The sequence below is a fragment of the Rattus norvegicus genome, chromosome 12 (genome assembly GCF_036323735.1).
Source record: "Rattus norvegicus strain BN/NHsdMcwi chromosome 12, GRCr8, whole genome shotgun sequence".
In the NCBI taxonomy this organism is placed as follows: Eukaryota; Metazoa; Chordata; class Mammalia; order Rodentia; family Muridae; genus Rattus; species Rattus norvegicus.
The window spans coordinates 37868313-37889218 of NC_086030.1; the positions used below are offsets into that span (position 1 = coordinate 37868313).

General features: G+C 43.1%; 1 protein-coding gene across 10 annotated transcripts in view; it reads left to right on the forward strand.

The window, feature by feature from the left end:
- The window catches only part of Sbno1 (strawberry notch homolog 1), a 60556-nt gene that overhangs the window by 33007 nt on the left and 6643 nt on the right, over positions 1-20906 (forward strand). For 7 of the 10 annotated variants that reach the window (XM_039089440.2, XM_039089441.2, XM_039089442.2 and 4 more), the window contains 15 exons: positions 1197-1394; positions 2422-2589; positions 2680-2855; positions 3365-3496; positions 6622-6757; positions 7569-7681; positions 7785-7856; positions 8212-8311; positions 11504-11578; positions 15208-15354; positions 15437-15531; positions 15620-15718; positions 17569-17706; positions 18253-18329; positions 20250-20443. In XM_039089440.2, the coding sequence (XP_038945368.1) occupies positions 1197-1394; positions 2422-2589; positions 2680-2855; positions 3365-3496; positions 6622-6757; positions 7569-7681; positions 7785-7856; positions 8212-8311; positions 11504-11578; positions 15208-15354; positions 15437-15531; positions 15620-15718; positions 17569-17706; positions 18253-18329; positions 20250-20443 (1920 nt within the window). The remainder of the gene's footprint in view (positions 1-1196; positions 1395-2421; positions 2590-2679; positions 2856-3364; positions 3497-6621; positions 6758-7568; positions 7682-7784; positions 7857-8211; positions 8312-11503; positions 11579-15207; positions 15355-15436; positions 15532-15619; positions 15719-17568; positions 17707-18252; positions 18330-20249; positions 20444-20906) is intronic. The other 3 variants (XM_006249301.5, NM_001389247.1, NM_001389248.1) reach the window with 1 other exon arrangement.

Sequence of the window (20906 nt, forward strand, 5' to 3'; positions counted from 1 at the left end):
TGAGTGTGGAGGTTAGAGGACAACCTGCAGGAGTTGGTCCCCTCTTTTGACCATGTAGGTTTTGGGATCCTCCTCAGCTCCTCAGGCTTTGTGACAAGCACTCTGTCTGCTGAACCATTTCAGTGATTTCATATTTGTAAGGGACCTGAAGTGAGTGAGTGGTCTACAACCACTGTCCCACACACCCTGTCCATTTTAGTTGAGGAGCACAGGAAGTAATGGTGCCCTGTGATCAGTAGTATCGTAGAGACGCTGACATGTTCCTGTGTCACAAGAAGTTAGATTTTCTCTGTTCCATTAGTTAGAGAACTTCTTGGAGTTTTGATTTGAGTTTTTGAGCATTCACGATCTGTTTTTTTAAATATTAAATACTTCAAACCAAGCACGTATTTGCCTTTAAAAATCAGATTGTATGTATCAGTATGTCATCTGTCTGTCTCTCCCCACCTCCTTTATCTGTCAAGACATTGTCTCATGTAATCCTAATGTGCCTAGAACTCACTTTGTAGACTAGGTTAGCTTTGGATTCGGCAGAGACAGACCTGGGACTAGATACCTGTGCCACCACACAGCTCTTATACATGAAGTTTTCTCGGTATTTTATGTCTAGTTACTATTAACTCTTTTCAAAACTAGTTAATAGTTCATTGTGAGTGTGACTTTGATTTTGTTTGAACTTAATCTTGAGTTTTTATTTAACTTCTGTGGTCTGAGACTATGTGTGCATATCATGTGGTCTGACTCAGCTCCTCACTTTCTTTCCCGTCAGTTTCCAGTTTGTATTTACACATCTAGTTTCCTGCTGAGCAGCTGACCATACCTGAGTCCTGATTCTTGTGAACTTGCTTTGTTCTTCACATGTACACTCTTACTGTCTGCACTTCTCATTAGACTCAACTCACAAACTAAAATATGACACAGTAGGTCTTTAGAAACACTAAATTTAGGCTGGGCAGTTTATCTTTCATGCAACAGCACATGCTTTTAATCTCAACATTTGGGAGGCAGAGGAAGGTATATCTCTCTTGAGTTTGAAGCCAGCCTGGTCTACAGAGCAAGTTCTAGGACAGGCAGGGTGATGGACAAACAGACAGACACGCACCCATGCACCTATGCACCTACGCGTATCTCAAAACAAAAGTAAAAAAAAACCACAATGAATTTCCAGCTGAATGTTGTTTGGGTCTTGAGGGTAGGTGAAGAAATTACTCGAGAAGCCAAAAAAGCACGAAAAATTGGTGGCCTTACTGGAAGCAGCTCTGACGACAGTGGGAGTGAATCTGATGTCTCTGATAATGAAGAAAGCGACTATGAGAGCTCTAAAAACATGAGCTCTGGTGATGACGATGATTTCAATCCCTTCAGAGATGAGTCCAGCGAAGACAACGAGGACGGTGAGTTCATGGAGGAGACTGAGCTGTTGTGTGGGACGCAGAGGCAGGAGGATCTTTATGAATTTTAGGCCAGCCAAGTTTACACAGTAAGACCCTGTCTCAAAGAGAAACAAGGAAGAGAACCTTTTCTAGGTGCTGGAGAGATGGCTCAGTGGTTATACTGTTCTTGTAGAGAACCTGAGTTCATTTTCCAGCATCTAGGTCTGAGGGCTTGTTACTTCCTGACTCCAATTCCAGGAGCATTTGACCTCCAAAGAGACTTGTACCAATCTTCATACAGATATACATACACAAATATCTGTGATTAAAAATTACTCAAGGGGTTGGGGATTTAGCTCAGTGGTAGAGCGCTTGCCTAGGAAGCGCAAGGCCCTGGGTTCGGTCCCCAGCTCCGAAAAAAGAACCAAAAAAAAAAAAAAATTACTCAAATCTTTCAGAACATAAATGAGCTTTTTTATATATTTAAGCGTTTGTGATCCAACAGATTTTAATCGTAGTGTAGAACAAGCTTGTCGGCCTATTAGAGCTTTGGCCCTAAGATAAAAGGAGATGAGCTCAGCTTTGTGACTGTTTTTGATGTCGGGAGAGGGTCTCACTATGTAGCCCTGGATGATGTAGACCTGAACATTCATTTCTTTATATTAAGTTTTGGGAATGTGACTTTACTCTGGATCCTATCCTTCTTCCTCAGTGTTCCTGAGTTCTGTGATCAAGGGATTGCAAGGCCAGGCTGTCCATGGGCTTGCAATTTTTAACTTCCAAATATGGAATGGTAGCTCTCTGTGTGAGAATGAATGCTCTGGGCACTGCTACTTGACAACACTTCTACAAATAGTCAGCAAAACTGAACTTAACCTTCTTTAAAGATCCCATAATGGGGGTTGGGGATTTAGCTCAGTGGCAGAGCACTTGCCTAGCAAGCACAAGGCCCTGGGTTCAGTCCCCAGCTCCGAGGGGGGGAAAAAAAAAAAGATATCCCATAATGTTCTAACAAGTTATTTGATACATATTTGCCTGGTCTTTTTAGATCCATGGTTAATTAGGAAAGATCATAAGAAAAGCAAAGATAAAAAAAAGAAGAAAAGTATCGATCCAGATTCCATTCAAAGTGCCTTGTTAGCATCTGGTCTTGGATCAAAGCGGCCCAGTTTCTCCTCAGCACCAGTCATCTCACCTGCTTCCAACAGTGCACCAGGTACCAGACCGAATCTGCTGCTTTGGAAAGTGCTGTTGATGAAATCTGGTATTGAACTTTGCCAGGTGATTAACAGATGTTCTTCATCAGCCAACAGTAACAGCAACAGTAACAGCAGCCTCATAACGAGCCAAGATGCTGTTGAAAGGGCACAGCAGATGAAGAAAGACCTCCTTGATAAGCTGGAAAAGTTAGCTGAGGACCTCCCGCCTAATACCCTGGATGAGCTTATCGATGAGCTCGGTGGTCCTGAAAATGTGGCTGAGGTAAATAGATGTGGTTAGCGCTCGCTGCCTTCCCTCTTGATGACGTTTTCTTCACCTTTCAAAGTTTTTTTTTTTTTTTTTTTTTTTTTTCTTTCGGAGCTGGGGACCGAACCCAGGGCCTTGCTAGGGCCTTGCTCCTGCTAGGCAAGCGCTCTACCACTGAGCTAAATCCCCAACCCCAAAGTTTTTTTTAAATTATTCATTTATATACAAATAGGAGTGCTCAATTTGCCTATGTGACTGCATGACAGAAGAGAATATCAGATCCCGGTACAGATGGTTGTGAGCCACCATGTGGTTGCTGGGAATTGCTCTGAGAGCTCTGGAAGAGCATCCAGTCCTCTTAACCACGGAGCCGCCTCTCCAGTCCCTTTCTTCATCTTAAAGTCTGTGATCGAGTGTCCTTAGAAGCCCTTGTCTGCCTCATTGTCTGATCGTTCGGTCGGTGCTTGGTTCCTGTACTGTTGTGCCTCTTTGGTGATTGTGACTGTGCACCCGTTTATTCTCAGATGACTGGCCGCAAGGGGCGGGTGGTGAGCAATGATGATGGAAGCATATCCTACGAGTCAAGGTCTGAACTTGATGTGCCTGTGGAGATTCTGAACATCACGGAGAAGCAGAGGTTCATGGATGGAGACAAGGTATTCTTTCCATGGGTGCTTTTCATCAGAAGGCAGCTTTTCAGCTTCAGAAGGGTCTGTTCTTCATTTCCCCACACCCACAGTATCATTTATATGCTTACTGTTTTAAATTCGTAATTGCAACGATTGTTTTAAGTACTTGAGGTTCTATATGGTGAATGTAGTATGTGTTGTGTATCGTGCATGAGAACCTTTGAACCTTTACATGCACAGGCCAGGTGAGGCGGTGCCTGAGAAGTGAAGAGAGAAGACCCTTCTTCTGAGGCAGTAGAGCAGGCATTTTAAACCAGCCTGGACTATATGAGGCTTTGTCTGAAGACTTAGATTGAGAGAGATAGGGATACCTTTATCTGAATATAAAAATAGTAGATCATGGTTGTGATTGCTTTAATCTCTTTTCCCTCCTCTCTTTTTCCTTTTGTGTCAGTTACTTTTGCATAGCTGCCACTAAATATTCTTCAAAACATTTAGGACAGAAGGTGTTTTGTCTGATGATTTCACACTTTCAGTCTATTGTAAAGGAAGAGCATGAGGAACACTTCTGTTCATGTTGTGACAGTGAGCGAAAACCAAAAAAAATGGTAGCACAAGGGGATTTGAACTCAGGACCTCTGGAAGAGCAGTCAGTACTCTTAACGCTGAGCCCTCTTAATGAACCTAGCAACAGAAGCCCTCAAGATCTAATTGTCTCACTATTGCTCCACTCTTGCACTTTTCCTCTTACTCTCTCCCCATTCCTTTCTGCTCTTCTCTCTACGTGCTCATGACTGCCCTCTACTCCTCGTCTCTACTCCTTACACCCACTCTGCCCCTCCCCATGCCCTGAGTAAACTCTATTCTATACTTTAACAGAAATTTTTTTTTTTTTTTTTTTTGGTTCTTTTTTTCGGAGCTGGCGACTGAACCCAGGGCCTTGTGCTTCCTAGGCAAGCGCTCTACCACTGAGCTAAATCCCCAACCCCACAGAAATTTTTTTTTATTTGTCCCATTAGTCAACTGACAAGGAAAATTAGCATATAATGTCATGAAGTCTAGTGTCATTTAACTTTGAGTCTAGAACAGTAAGAATACTGCTGGGCAGTGGTGGGATATACCTTTAATCCCAGCTCTGGGGAGGTAAGGTCAGCTAGATCTCTTTGCGTTTGGGGTCAACGTGGCCAACGTCTTCAGAGTAAGCACAGAGAAACCCTGTTTCAACAAACAAACAAACTGATTAGAAAGTGAGTGCTACAGCATTACTTTAATCTCAGTGCTCAGCGGCAGAGAGGCTGGTCTAGTGAGTCTGTCTTGATTAATAACAGAGTGAGTTCGAGGACAGCCAGGGAATATCTCAAAGAAAGAAAAACTTTATTTTATATTTATGAATGTTGTGTTTGCCTGTGCTCATAGAGGCCAGAAGAGGGCATTGAGTGCCCTGGAACTGGAGTAATAGATGGTAGTGTGCCATTGCGTGTGTGTTGGGAATCAAGTCTTGGTTCCCTCTAAGAACAGGTATTCCAAACCACTTGAGTCCTCTCCAGCTCAAAGAAAGTAATTGCTTTCTTAAAGTTTTGTATTTATTTTCTTTGTGTATGAGAATTTTTCTTGTTTTGTTCTGTTTTTCTCCTTTTTTTAAAATTTCATGTATATGAATGCTTTATCAGGCTCGAGAGATGATGGCTCAGTGGTTAAGAGCACTGACTGCTCTTCCAGAGGTCCTGAGTTCAATTCCCAGCAACCACATGGTGGCTCACAACCATCTGTGATGGGATCTGATGCCCATTTCTGGTGTATCTGAAGACAGCTACAGTGTACTCACATATATAAAGTAAATAAATTAAAAAAAAGAAAAGAATGAGCGGTTTATCTCCATGCATATCTGCATGCCAGAAGAGGGGCATCAGATCCTATTATAGAACCATCTCTCCAGCCTCTTGTCTTTTTTTTTTTTTTTTTTTCCCAGACAAGGTTTCTCTTTTTGTATCCCTGGCTGTCCTGGAACTTAACTCTGTAGACCAGGATGGCTTACAGTTCAGAAATCTGCCTGCCTCTGCTGTGAGTAAAGGGTGAGGCCACAATTGCTGACTTTCTGCTCCCCTTCCTTGCTTTCCCCTCCCTTCCCTTCCTCTTTCACAGTTTTCACTGTGTAGTCTTTGTTGGCCAGGAGCTGTCCAGTCCAGGTTGGCCTGGAACTCAGAAGTTCCCATGCCTTTGCCCTTCTTTCAACTTCCCTCCCAACTAATACTAGGGATCAAAGATTTGTGCCACCATGCTCGTTGGTGTATGAGTTTTTACCTGAGTGTGTATACACACACCGAGTGTGCTCTGGGTGCTTCTGGAGGCCAGAAGACTATGTCAAGTCCCCTGGGATTTGAGTTAGAGTTTATGTGATTTTTCCTCATGAACCTAGGCCCAAATATAAAAGGAATTTGTCAAATTCAGTACTTTGCTAAATTGTATCTTCAAATTTTTATTTATTTATTTATTTATTTATTTATTTTTGTGTAGAAGTACATTTGCGAATAGGCATGCTATGGCATTTGTGTGGCGGTCAGAATACATGGGAATCAGTTCTCTCCTTCTACCCCATTGGCTCCTGGGATTGAACTCAGGTGATCAGGCTATGCAGAAGTTGCTTTTCCCTACTTATGGTTTAAATAAGATGCCTCTTCTGTCGTGTACATGTTTCTAAGTGTGTGACATCATATGCTTGTAATTTTGGAACTTTTGAATCTGAGGCTGGTGGACCCTTAGTTTTAGGCTAGCTTTGCCTACATAGGAAACTGTCTCAAAAGGCTTTTTTACTACTTCTCTTACCCCCTCTCTCTCTAGTCCCTTTCTTTAGATAGGACCTTACTCTGTCTAGTCTGTCTTCATTTTCTTCAGTTTGAAATTTCAAGTGATTCGCCTGCCTCAGCGTCTGAAATAGGCAGGACCACCACTATTTTTGTCTTTTTGAGTCTTTGTCTTGCTCCATGGCCCAGGATGGCTTTGAACTCATTTTTCCCTCCCAACTAATACTAGGGCATCTTATTCCTATGAAAAGAGAGCAGAGAACAAACTGCTGGCCATCACTGTCCACTGAAGATTGTTCTCTTTCAGTTTGCCTAGAGGTGATTTTTATTTCCTTTTTTAATTTGACACAGAATATTGCTATTATCTCAGAAGCTGCCAGCTCAGGTATTTCATTACAAGCAGATCGGAGAGCTAAGAATCAAAGGAGAAGAGTTCATATGACTTTAGAGTTACCCTGGAGTGCTGATCGGGCCATTCAGCAGTTCGGTAAGTATCTGCACTGCATCCCACTGGGAGGACAGATAAGAGTTTCTGGGAGTCTGTATGAGATACCAGGAGCCTATAGAATTCTCAGATTCTGTATTGGAAGTGTGTTCTCTGTATATATTGTGGTATGCAATGGATGATGAGCTCCTTTTTGCCTGTTTTCAAATGGTATTGAGATCTTTGATGGATTGCAAAGGAGTCCTGTCCTTCTAGAACAGGGTTCCCCAGAAGTATCTTCATTGTAGATTTGTACACCATTTGGGTCTTTCACAGCAGCCCACTATTTCCCCAGTTATTTTAGCTCTTAATAGCTCCATGAGGGCAACATTACTCTTCCTTTTCATATGCATGATCCTAAGACCTAGTGATCTGTCTACCCATGACATCCAAAGGGGTTATGCAGGAACACTAGCTAGCCAAATGGTGGCAGCATTTGGACATTTATGGCAGGCTCTGATCCTTGAGTCGTGATGCCAAGGTTTAAGAGTTTAAATTGCTGTTATAGGGACCTGGAAAGAGTTGTGTTACCTTTAATCTTTTTTAGGGTGTTTTGTTGGTGCTAACTTGGCCAGGTTGGCAGGCTTGTCCTCTGCACACAGGATTGGTAGACAGAGAAGTACCAGGGGTGTAAGGCCTGACGTAAACTGCATAGTGTGTTTGAGGCCACCCTGGACTACATGAGACCTTGTTACTACAAGTGACCTTGTCACTTTAATACCCTTTAAGTATTAAAGCTACAGTTAGGGTCTCAAAATAGCCTAATTTCTGTCCAGTGAGCATGATCATTGAACTGTACACATTTTTGTTACAGGAAGAACACACAGGTCAAACCAAGTGACTGCTCCAGAGTATGTTTTTCTGATTTCGGAGCTGGCTGGAGAACAGAGGTTTGCGTCTATTGTTGCTAAGAGACTTGAGAGTCTGGTGAGTTTTGAGTTGTGTTAGATGTGCATTACAGATCATTTATGTTAACTGACTTCTGGGAAGAGTTGATAAGGGTTTGATCAGGAGTTTTCCGTTTTGCCAGGGGGCACTTACACATGGCGACAGAAGAGCAACAGAATCTAGAGATCTCAGCAGGTTCAACTTTGACAACAAGGTACCTTTCCCTGTCTCTCGGTGTGAAGCCAAGCACTCTACTTACTGCTGTTTTCAGCATTGCCTTCTCTATCTTCTTATTGGCACATCACAGATCTGTCCGTGCGCACATTTTACATTGCTATTGGAAAACGTTCTTAGAGTATTTGGAAAGGCATCAAGATATGTTATTAGAAATAAAAGAAGTCATTAATGTATTGAACATCTACTGTCTGAAAAGGCACAGAATAGGTAGTCCTAAAACATATGTCCATTGTTTATGAATGTTTGGTACAATTATAGTTTATAGCTTTTACTTGGTTAAAGAATTACCCACACGTTGAACCTGGTTGAAACATAATTTTTTTTTATTACAGTATGGAAGAAATGCTTTAGAAATTGTTATGAAGTCCATTGTAAACTTGGATTCTCCTATGGTATCACCACCTCCAGACTACCCTGGAGAATTCTTTAAAGGTAACCTAGAACTGATCATAACTTGGAAAGATATTATTTGGTTGCTACACTGTATGTTTTGCATGAGTGAAGGCCTGACTTCCATCCCCAGTATCAGACAAGGCAGAGGATTGTATTCCGGTAATCCCAGAATGCAACCTGGTGAGACAAGAGGATGATGACTTTAGGGCTGACCTATATAGTGAGACCCTGTCTATAAATAAATAAATAAATAAATAAATAAATAAATAAATAACCTATATAGTGAGACCCTGTCTATAAATAATGAATGAAAGAAAGAAAGAAAGCAAGCAAGCAAGCAAGCAAGCAGGGCGTAGAAAGATAGCTCAGCAGTTAGAAACACTAGTGCTCTTGGAAAGGACCTGTTTGGGGCCCAGTACCTACTAGGTGGCTCACAAACCATCAGTAACTCCAGTTCGGGTATCCAAAGCTAACTTCTGGCCTATATGGACACTGCACACCAGGCATACATATAAGCAGAACACTCATACAAATAAGTAAATCTTGAAAGACTAGCATAGTGGCACAGCTCTTTAATCCCAGTACTCCGGAGACAGAGGCAGATTGATCTCTTGAGTTGGAGGCCAGCCTGGTTTACAAGAGTGAGTTACAGGATAGCCGGAGTTACATAGTGAGACCCTGTCTTGAAAGAAATTCAAATAATAATTAATTCTCAAAACAAAAATTTAAAATGAAAGCCAAGTAACAAGACACATCAAATGAGTGCCAATCCCATGTGGCGCGTAACATGTCTTCGTGTTTGTTTGAGAAATCCTTAGTAAAAATCCTGCATAGCGGGTGTTTTTCAACCCTTTTTACACTGTCAAGATTGCCTAGGTAATGGGGTTGGGGATTTAGCTCAGTGGTAGAGCGCTTGCTAAGCGCAAGGCCCTGGGTTCGGTCCCCAGCTCTGAAAAAAAGAAAAAAAGAAAAAAAAGATTGCCTAGGTAAATTTTAACAGAGAGGGAGGGGGAGGGGGGGAGAGAGAGAGAGAGAATGTTATATTTAATATCCGTTTAATTGTCTTAACCTTCACATGCAAAAGTATCTATGCTCATGCATACAAATGAGATAAAAATTTACTTTTAAAAAATAATACTGGGACTGGAGATAGATGATTCAGCAGTTCAGAGTATTCACAGCTTTTATAAAATACCTAGGTTCAGTTGACAGCACCCACATTGGGGCTTATAATTTTTAACTATTTCTAGAGGATGTGACATGCTCTTCTGCCACCAGAAGGAATCTGCACAGAGTGCACATGCGTGCATATGCATATAGACATTTCATACTCATAAAATAAAAAGAAGTCACCTTTTATTGTTTATTTCTTTCTGGTTTTGTCAGGGGCCACATGTGTGCAGGAGTGCCTCACATACAGTGCTTGTACAGAACAGTTGTTTTCATTATAGTGGGAACTTAGGGCTTTCTTTTTGGTTTTTTGTTGTTTTGGGTTTTTATTCATTTATTTTTTTCCTAAGGTCTCATGTAGCCCTGGCTGGCCTGCAAATGCTAATATAGATCAAGCTGGCCTTGAACTCTCAGGGAGATCTCCCTGCCTCTGCCTTGAGGGCTAAGATTTATAACATTGTGCACCACCATGATGGGCAACCCAGTTTCTAATAGTTTCCTGTTGATGAAGTTCAACTGTTGCTGGCATACAGATGCTTTCTAGAATGCAGCTCTGAGCTTCCACAGGTATCTTCTTTAGGTGTATGTGATCTGATTGTTTTGTTTTGTTTTGTTTTTTTGACCCAGTAGGATTCATTCCTAAAAGGAGTCCTGTTGATCTATATTGATCCTATCATCTTATTTGTATATCTTTGTTGGAGAACACAAATATTCCTCTCTATTTTTGGGCTTTTCAGTTCTTAGGATTGAAAATGGTTTTGGGCCTAGTGTGCCAGATGTCTTAGCACTCACCTAGACCTATCTTTTCTAAAAGTTCAACCAAGCCAGTCATTGTTGCTGGGCAACGGTAATCCCAGCACTTGGGAGGCAGAAGCAGGTGGATCTTTGTGAGTTCTACAGACCTTGTTACAGGACTGCAGGGGCTACATGACAAGACCCTGCCTCGGGGATGCAGAGGGAGGTCTATTAATGTTGGCTGCTTATTCAACATTTACCATGTTTAGTGTTTTGCATTATTGTAGGCAAAACCTGAGTGAGCACATTTATATAATGTCTCTATGTGAACACTGGTCAGCTGTTATCCTACTTGTGCGAGATTGCTGCAGTTTTATGTCTAGGTTTCCAGATAAAGGATCTAGAATATACAGCACACTCTTGTTAAAAGAGAAGGCTTTTTATGTTTTTATAATTGAGTGTTGGGGCTGGTTGGTCAATGTTCACAGCATTAGTGGAGGTCAGAAGCTTGGTAGCAAGCATTCTTACCTACTGAGCAATCTCGGCAGTTCTGTTTTGGTTTTTTGAGACACACTTACTAAACTCAGGTTGGCCTGAAACTCACCCATGCTGAACTTTTAGCTTGTAGCTATTCCACCTCAACCTCTTGAGTGCTGTTTTAAGGAAGGGCGAGGGAGGGCTGGAGAGATGGCTCAGCGGTTAAGAGCACCCGACTACTCTTCCAGAGGTCCTGTGTTCAATTCCCAGCAACCACATGATGGCTCACAACCATCTGTAAAGAGATCTGATGCCCTCTTCTGGTGTGTCTGAAGACAGCTACAGTGTGCTTATATATAATAAATGAATAAATCTTTAAAAAAAAAAAAAAAAAGGAAGGGCGAGGGAAACTTTAGTGATAACAGCTGCAGTCCAGTCTCTAGTTTTAGTGGTGACAGCTGCAGTCCAGTCTCCAGTCCTACAAAAACTCAGAAGACAAACCCGGCACTCAGTGAGGTTGGGTGGTTAGGGTTAGGATTGGACAGATTACTGGGTGCATTAATTACCAATTCAATTAAGGTGAGTGCAACAGAGCAGCACACACAGGCTAATTCGTTTTTATTTCATGTACATTGGTCTTTTGCCTAAATGTGTGTTTGTGCGAAGGTGTCAGGTCCTCTGAATCTGGATTACAGGCAGTCGTGAATGACTGGTCCTTTGGAAGAACAGCCAGTGTTCTTGATTGCTGAGCAATTTCTCCTACCCCTGTACATTAGATCTTCATGCTCTATCAACAGCTCATTGAGATATTTGGATTGTGAAGATTTTCATATTTTTGTTATCTTACAGATGTTCGGCAAGGACTGATAGGAGTGGGCTTGATTAATGTAGAAGATCGCTCAGGAATTCTTACTCTTGATAAAGGTAACATCACACTGTATGTGTATGTCACTTGGACTAATGGAGCTGCCTTTATGCTATTGTGCACTAAAGAAGCCTCAACTCACATGGATGACTGGGGAAATGTTCTTTCCCTCCACTTTGCTTTTCAGACAGTCTGTTTCTGCATCTGTACTGACTACTCTAAGTTAGTTGACTCTTGAGTTTCTGGGTGAGTTTCCTGTGTCTGCCCCCTCCTACAAGGATTTCTTGCAAGATGGGAGCCACTGGATCTGACTCTTTTTACATGGTGGTTTGGTGATCAAACTCCTTAGGCTCCGATGGCAAGCACTTCCCGATAAGTTGTGACTTTGTATTTTTGTGACACAGTCACATTCTTGGCTAGATTGGCCCTGCTGTTCTCATGGCATTACTTTTGCTTCAGACACCCTAGTGCTGGGATTACGGTAGTTCTAGAATATAATCCAGAGCTTTCTATGTACTAGTGAAATGCTGTTCCACTCAGTTATCTGAAGCACTCTAGTGATTTTTTATCTTGTTTCGTTTATTTTGCTTTGCTTTGTTATCCTGAGACAGGTTTTCTCTTTGTAGCCCTAGCCTTCCTAGAAATCACTTTATAGATAGACCAGGCTGGATTTGTGTTCAGAGACCTGCCTGCCTTGCCTCCTGAATACTAGGACTAAGTGTCGGCCACTGTGCCCAGCTTGGCACCTCCTTTGTACAGTGTTGTTTATTTGCTTATGTGTTTTTAGCATTTGTTTCTATACATAGGAATTATTAAAAGTAAGTATCCATGCAAATGTCACAGGTAAGACAGGAGACAAGGGCAGGGCAGGGGAAAGAAGAAAGCCCCATGTGTGTCCTGTCCCGGATTTCATGGCCTTGCACAGACATGTGCCCATCAATTACAGACCATCTCCTAAGAAAAGAAAGTGTTCCAACAGGGGTCTAATGTATCTATCGTCTTTTTAACAAAATGTCAATCTTTGAATTTTACCAGTCAAGTCTTGGGAGCCAGATGCTATGGTAAATACCTTGCTAGCCCAGAGAGGCAGAGGAAACACCCAGCTGACTTTCACTTCCACTTCCTGTGCATCTCTATCTGTTCTCCTGCCTCCCCTTACTCTCTGTCTCTTTGTTAATTCCTATGTTCCTACCTGTCAACCAGTTCTTGTTCCACCTCTTGAACTATCGTGACTTTACCCAGTTTACAATATTCAAGCAGAAAGCTCTTGGATTAAAAGTGTGCTAAGGCCTTGAGCCACGCCACAACTAAAAACAGTTTTTCCCAGAACGTAGCGTCCTGTTTGGGTTACAGTGGGTTTCCTTACATCCCTGATGGTGCCATTACTTTTGTATTCTTTTTTTTTTTTCTTTTTTTTTTCTTTTTTTTTTTCTTCTTTTTTCTTTTTTCGGAGCTGGGGACCGGACCCAGGGCCTTGAGCTTGCTAGGCAAGCGCTCTACCACTGAGCTAAATCCCCAACCCCTACTTTTGTATTCTTGTGGACTTTTATTCTCCAGATGATTTTTGGCAATGACCTCAATAATTTTGACTAGATCTTGCTAAAGCAACCTCTCATTTGCTTGCTTGCTTGCTTGCTTGCTTGCTTGGTGTATTTGTTTATTGAAACCGAGTCTTTCTGTGTCTCCCTGGTTGTCCTGGAACTCACTGTGTAGACCAGGCTGGCCTTGGAACTGAAAGAAACATCTGCCTCCGCCCTTGAGTATTCTGGATTAGCTTTGAGACAGAGTCTTACTGCATGAGCCAAGTTTGTCTTTAACTTACTCTGTATGTAGTCTACTGTATGCAGGTCTTGGGCCAATTGCCTTAGTCCATACATAACTGGATGAGCTGCATGCACTTGGACCCCACCTTTATGTCTAGCACTGACTACAGATGTGATCAACCTTGTCGGGCCTTTCTTGTTTTTTGGGTATTTTTTTTTTTTCCAGACAGGTCATTATATTACTCTGTGGTCTATGCTATAACTCTCTATGTAACCAAAGTTGTTCTTCAGCTGCAGCAGTCCTCCTGTCTCAGCCTCCCAAATGCTTGCATTACAGGTATAAGCTAAGTTACCCTCTCTGGCTAAGGTTTAAAGAAATGCTGAATCCATCCCCATAGTTCATAGGGGTTAAGTTTTTTAAAAGTTATCAGGAGCTGAATGTAGTTGCCACACACCTTTAATTCCAGCACTGGGGAGGCAGAGGCTGAAACATCTCTAAAGGTTGAGGTCAGCCTGGTCTACAGAGGGAGTTTCAGGACAACCAGGGCTGTTACACAGAAAAACACTGTCAAAAAGAAAAAAAGCAGTATCTGAATCCAGAAACAATTCAGGCATGAGTCCTTTTCCAAAGCTTTAGGCTTTCCAGTTCCAGGGTCGAGAGCCACAAATTTAGCAGTTGAACTTGAAGTTAAAATTTAATGTGTGTGGGGGTGTGTGGGTTGGGGGTGGGGGCTGGAGAGATGGCTCAGCGGTTAAGAGCACTGACTGCTCTTCCAGAGGTCATGAGTTCAAGTCCCAGTAACCACATGGTGGCTCACAACCATCTGTAATGGGATCCGATGCCCTCTTCTGGTGTCTGAAGACAGCGACAGTGTACTCATACATTAAAGAAATAAATCTTTAAAAAAATATTCAATGTTGGGTTCTCCCCCTCTCCTTCCATCCTCCTTCTCCCTCTCTCTCTTCCCCTCTTCTGTCCTCCTACCCCTCCCTTTCTCCCTCTCCCTCCTCTCTCTGCCAGTACCCCTTTCTTTCTTCCTTACCCCCTCTTCCCATGGTGACTTGGCCTTGGTCCTTGGGGCTAATGAATTTGCGCTAATGCATTCACTCAAGTGCAGCTTTCCAGTAAACCTGCCTTTAATTTAGATGATGGTAAAGAGGATGATGGGAAGGTGAGTGTGGTGGCACAAAGTCGTAATCAATTCCACCATTGGGGAAGTTGAGACAAGATGGAGACCCTGTCTCAAAACAAAAGAATTTGGACTCTCCAACGATGGCTTAGCAGTTAAGAGCTTACAGAGAATCTGTGCTCAGTTTTCTCCCACTTAAGTACACATACCCTCACACACAACATGCTTTTATTTCCAGCATTTAGGAAGCAGAGGCAGGTGGATCTGTGAGTTCCAGGCCAACCTGGTCTACAAGAGTGAGGTCCAGGACAAAAAGGAATGCAAAGAAACCCTATCTTTAAAATGTAAATAGGGTTAGAGGAGTGGCTTAGTGGCTAACAGCACTAGCTATTTCTTCCAGTCAAAACTTACCCATATGTGGAAAATATACATGTGTTAAATTAAACCTAAGAGACTTGGTGTTGGGGCTGGGGATTTAGCTCAGTGGTAGAGCGCTTGCCTAGGAAGCACAAGGCCCTGGGTTCGGTCCCCAGCTCCGAAAAAAAAAGAACCAAAAAAAAAAAAAACAGACTTGGTGTTAGCCATCTCATGTGCTAAATTACATTGAAGGAAAGGGAGGAAACTGGACTGTCTTGTGAGCTCGTGCTGCTTTGCTGGTGGCAGGTTTCAGCACCACAACACCTGGGGAGAGACTGCACCCACAAATCACACTTTGAAAGGTTGCCTAGCTAAAGAATAAATGTTTAATTTAACAAGGGAATTCATGGAATTTTTCTTACGATCTTGTCTTTGCAGACTATAATAATATAGGAAAATTCTTAAACAGAATTCTGGGCATGGAGGTGCATCAGCAGAATGCGTTGTTTCAGTATTTTGCAGACACACTCACTGCAGTTGTTCAGAATGCCAAGAAGAATGGGAGATACGACATGGGAATCCTAGGTGAGTGGGACCCTCACTATACTCTGCTCCCGGGCCTGAGTGTCTCTCCATTTACACGCTTCTGTTTCTATCTTAATGTAAGATCTGGGTTCTGGAGATGAAAAGGTGAGGAAGAGTGATGTCAAGAAGTTTCTGACTCCAGGATACTCAACCTCTGGCCATGTAGAGTTATATACAGTAAGTCTACATATATGTTCCGTGTCCAAGTTCCGTACTAGCGTTGACATACATGAACTCCATTTCAATCTCTGCATGTCTTTCACAGATTAGTGTGGAGAGGGGAATGTCCTGGGATGAAGCAACCAAGATTTGGGCCGAGCTGACAGGACCCGACGATGGCTTTTACTTATCGTTGCAAGTACGAGTTGAGTTTTCTTAAAGTCCTACCAAGAATCTATGTCTTTGATTCTTTTTTTTTTTTTAAAGATTTATTTATTTATTATATATAAGTACACTGTAGCTGTCTTCAGATACACCAGAAGAGGGCATCGGATCTCTTTACAGATGGTTGTGAGCCACCATGTGGTTGCTGGGAATTGAACTCATGACCTCTGGAAGAGCAGTCGGGTGCTCTTAACCGCTGAGCCATCTCTCCAGCCCTATGTCTTTGATTCTTACCTATGTATCTCACAATGTAGCCCTGTCTGTCCTGCAAACCTTTTGTCGATTAGACTAGCCTTGAACTCAGTGTTCGCTGTGTGTCTGACTCTGCGGGCTCACCATAGCCTTTAAGTTAATTTTTCACCTACTATCACTGTGTGTATGGGTGTGCGCTCCAATGTGGGTTACTGTTACTCTTGGTTACAGACATTTGTCTTCATGTCTGTCTGTACAGAGTGTGGACCATCTTCCACACAAAGGCCAGAAAGGGCATCAAACCCCCTGAACTGGGCCGTTATAGTTCTGTGCTGTGGAAGCATGGGGCAGTTACAGAGTATATTCTTCTGTTAGCCTTTGGTTAATTCTGTGGATCAACGTAATCTCTTCTCATCAGTCACCCTGCCTGCCTTTTGTTTGCTTTGTCTGCCTAGTGTTCGTTTTGGAGGAGAATAGGCCTTAGGAAGGCCTATGTTAACTTGACTGCTGTTGACTGTGCCGCTGGGACTTCAGAGACAATGTTACTACAGTGACACCAACAGTGGCATACATTTTCCTGAGTACATTAAATGTGTCCCTTAAGTTCTAGAGATGGGACCTGTAACCACCATCTTAGCTCAGGGCTCCCTGTGTATCAATGCTGGCTGTGTATGCACATCAGACTCAGAGTGCCAGGTTCAGGCACGTGCTGCTACCATACCAGCCCAGTCTTTTCCCATAGTTAGCTCGCTTTTTGGAATATTGTAGTAATACCGTAATTTGATGGTTTTCTAAGTTTCTCTTATTGTTTAATAGTAGAAGTATTTGCTTTTGTCTATACGATAAAGAATTTTTTACTGGGCAGTGGTGACGCACATCTTTGATCTCAGCACTTCAGAGGCAGAAGCGGGTAGATCTCTGAGTTCAAGAACAGTCAGGGCGGGGTTGGGGATTTAGCTCAGTGGTAGAGCGCTTGCCTAGCAAGCGCAAGGCCCTGGGTTCGGTCCCCAGCTCCGAAAAAAAGAAAGAAAAAAAATAGAAAACATTAATTTGAGCGAAGTTGGAGGCATGTGGGAGGAGACAAAGGAAAGAAAGGGGAGAAAGGCTATATTTAATTTAAAAATTTGTATTGGGTGGTGGTGGCTCACACCTTTAATCCCAGTACTTGGGAGGCAGAGGCAGGTGATCTCTGAGTTCAAGGCCAGCCAGGACTACATAGAGAAACCTTGTCTCTGAAAACAAAAGAAAAAGGAAGAAAAGAAAGGAAGGGGGGAATCCTCAGTAAATAAATGGCTATACAAGAAGACCTGTGTGGATACAAGCATAGGAGCTCACATTGGCAGTTGAGGTGGGAGTACCCTGAGTTCATGGCTCCTGTGGACTATGTAGTGAGTTCCAGCTTTGGGGGTGGGGGAGGAAGGTCTCAAAGAAAAGTAAAAGCAAACACTGTTATGACCCTCAGTTTGCTCAGAGTTAACGAATTAGCCTCCGCTCAGGCTGAAGCCTGAACTGTAGACTCCTGGTTACACATTTACTGCCCAGCTGGTGTGTCTTTGTACTGTTTGCTGCTGTGATATTGTGATAGGATTTTTTTAATTATGTAGGGTCAATTTCTTACGTTTTCTGTTCTATTTATAGATAAGAAACAACAAAAAAACTGCAATCTTAGTTAAAGAAGTAAACCCCAAGAAGAAACTATTCTTAATTTATCGACCAAACACTGGGAAGCAACTGAAACTAGAAATTTATGCTGATCTGAAAAAGAAATATAAGAAGGTATTTGTCACTTATATATTGTACTGTGTCAATGCTTGCTCCATGATTGGAAGCCATGTCTTCAAAGTTTCTGGGTTCAAGGATGATGATTCTTGTACAGTAGTGAGTTTTTGATACACTGCTGTTGCAGTTTGACGGTTACTGCCCATTGAGACAAGATAAGTGTGCTCTTTAGTACCCAGGACCTGCAGCAGTTTAGTAAGGGACAGTCCTTCCAACCAGCTTTTGACTTGCCATGAGGAAGCTGCAAGTTTTTATCCTATGAATTTCCAGAAAATAGTCAATGCTTTTCCCAGCATTACTTCTTCTGTACCTTCTGAAAAGTATTGTCTTAACCTGGGCACTCTGATTTGGAAGTGACTGTTCAACTAGCTCTCTGCAAAGCTCAGCCCCCAGGGCTGGCTACCTTTCTTGGTGATATTTGCATCCTGCTGCACATGGGGCTGGGCTTCCTGATGAAGATGCAGTCTCCGTGGACTCCCTCTGGGGTTACTGTCTAGGTCAGCTATCCAGTTGTTGCAGCGTGGTTCTCCCTTGTCTTTGCAGGTCGTCTCTGACGATGCCCTGGTACACTGGCTGGATCAGTACAACTCCTCTGCAGACACCTGTACTCACGCATACTGGTTGGTGTTTCCTGTCGCCTCACTTATTTCTTTAAGACATGATTTAAAGATGTGGGGTTTTTTTCTCTAATTTGGGAGGTGAGGGTGTTGAGTCTTCTTTTTTTTTTTTTTTCGGAGCTGGGGACCAAACCCAGGGCCTTGCGCTTGCTAGGCAAGCGCTCTACCACTGAGCTAAATCCCCAACCCCGGTGTTGAGTCTTCTTATGATCCTTTTGCTTCTACCTCCCAAACTCAAGAACAGTAGCCACAATGGCTGGCTAAGTACATTTCCGTTCTTTATGAATGGGCGGTTGCGAGTAAATAAATGAGTTGCCTATTGGTAGGCACAGTTTACTTCATCAGACTTCTATGCAGAGACTTGCCGTGGTAGTCAGTGCCTGTGATCCCATACTTACAATGTTCCAGATCATCTTAATCTACATAGAGAGTGGAGTTCAGCCTGGACTACATTGAACTCTAACTTATGGCCTTAATTGCTATCCCTCTGGTAAAACTTGCATCTCACTACTTTTCTCTCTCATTTCCTCTTCACTCCCCTTATTCCCGTGTGTGTGTGTGGGGGGGGGGTGTCTAGTCCATGCTAACCATGAAACTTTGTAGTTGATGCCTTGAATTTGGCACACTCCTACGTAGCACTACTTCTCCTGGATACTGGGATTGTTCATGCTTGTATCTGTATCCCTCTTGCTTTGTCTTTGTCTTTAAAATCAAAAACTACCTTAACTGCTTAGGCCTGGAGGCTCATGTCTGCTGCCTCATCACTCAGGAAAAATTCAGACTTGAGGCCACAGTGTACAAGACTAAGCCTCAAAACAAGCAAATGAAAAAGGAGCCGAAGAGCTCCTTTGAGCACTCAGCAGGCAGATCTCTGGGTTCCAGAACATCCTGGTCTCCAGAGGGAGTTCTAGAACAGGTTTGGAAACCTTGTCTCAAACAAACAAACTAAAAGGGGGGGGGGGTTCTGGGGATTTATCTCAGTGGTAGAGCGCTTACCTAGGAAGTGCAAGGCCCTGGGTTTGGTCCCCAGCTCCGGAAAAAAAAAAAAAAGAACCAAAAAAAAAAAAAAAGGTGTGGGAGCTAAAGAGATGGCTCAGTGGTTACGAGGGCCTTCTGCTCCTTCAGGAAACTGAGGTTCAATTCCTAGCATCCATGTTAAATGACGAGGCACCACCCGTAACTTAGACTAGCTCTGCTGGACCCCATGCTTTCTACTGACATGCCCCACATGAGTCACTACGTAATGCAGGCACAACAACATCCATATTCATAAAAGTAGATCAAATCTCATACGGGGTGTTTACATGCATGAGCATACTTCGATGATACTATTTTAGGGCACACATGGGGAGGTCAGAGGACAGCTGTTAGCCTCTACCTTGTGTAGATCCAGGAGTCGAGGTAGGTCACTGGGACGACAGTTCCTGTTCTGGAGGAGCCACCTACACACCTGGTTTGTTTTCCTTGTGTTACATTTATGTGGCTTTGGTGGTGACTTACATGTGTCAGTGAATTGGCAAACGTTTGACTAGGACTGTATGGCCTTTTGTTTTCTCAGTTTACGTCTCTGGTTGGTTTGCTCCAGGTATCAGCATTTCCCGCTCATCCACCTTGAGGCAGGCCCTAGCTCAGTGCCAGCATCAGCCGGTGGGTGGTTCTCATAGCAGGTGCCCCACAGCGGAGACTGTGTTGAGGTGTCAAGTGTACAGATAGGATTACCACCAACCCAGTGTGCACACAGGCCATCCCACGCACAGCCGAACGTGCAGACGTAACGTGACACCTTAGATTGGAAAGGATAGCCCAAAGGATTTTCTAGGACAAAGTCAAATAACAATTTTCTTCTCGAAATGTGGCTAGGTTTTACAGATGATTCCTGTATGTAGCATGTTTCTATACCTCTTTCTCCTCAATGTTTTCTAGGCGTGGCAATTGCAAAAAAGCAAGCTTAGGATTGGTTTGTGAGATTGGTCTCCGCTGCCGCACTTACTATGTACTGTGTGGCTCAGTACTGAGCGTCTGGACAAAGGTGGAGGGTGTTCTGGCCTCTGTCAGCGGCACAAATGTGAAAATGCAGATAGTGCGGCTCAGGACCGAAGACGGGCAGCGGATTGTAGGTAAGCGTCATTGTTATTTTGGTGGTGGGGAAAGGTTCACATCCTCCCCAGTTATTTTTCACTTCTGACATCAGAGATTTGTTGTCTCACCTGTGTTCTAGTAGTGAGCACAGAACGTGCTACTCTGCAGTTTTTGGCTTCAAACCTAGAATTATCTGGCTGCCTGTCTTCAAGGAGATGGGATTACAAGCAGGCACCGTGGTTGCTTGTACTTGACCCTTGTCGTGGACATTGTGATTTGACAGTAATTACCCTGTGAATGTCTGTCTCTGGGGCTGCTCTCTCTCAGCTCTTCATGCTTATTACCCGCTGCCCCTCTCTGCTCTCCAGACAACCTGATTCCTTTCCCAGGCTGAGCAGTTTCAGGCTTTGAGTCCTCCAGAAACTAGGTGGGGAGACCAGTAGGCCTCCTTGTTAATTAGTAAACTTTATTTGAACTCCAATTATGATTGTAAAAGTTTCA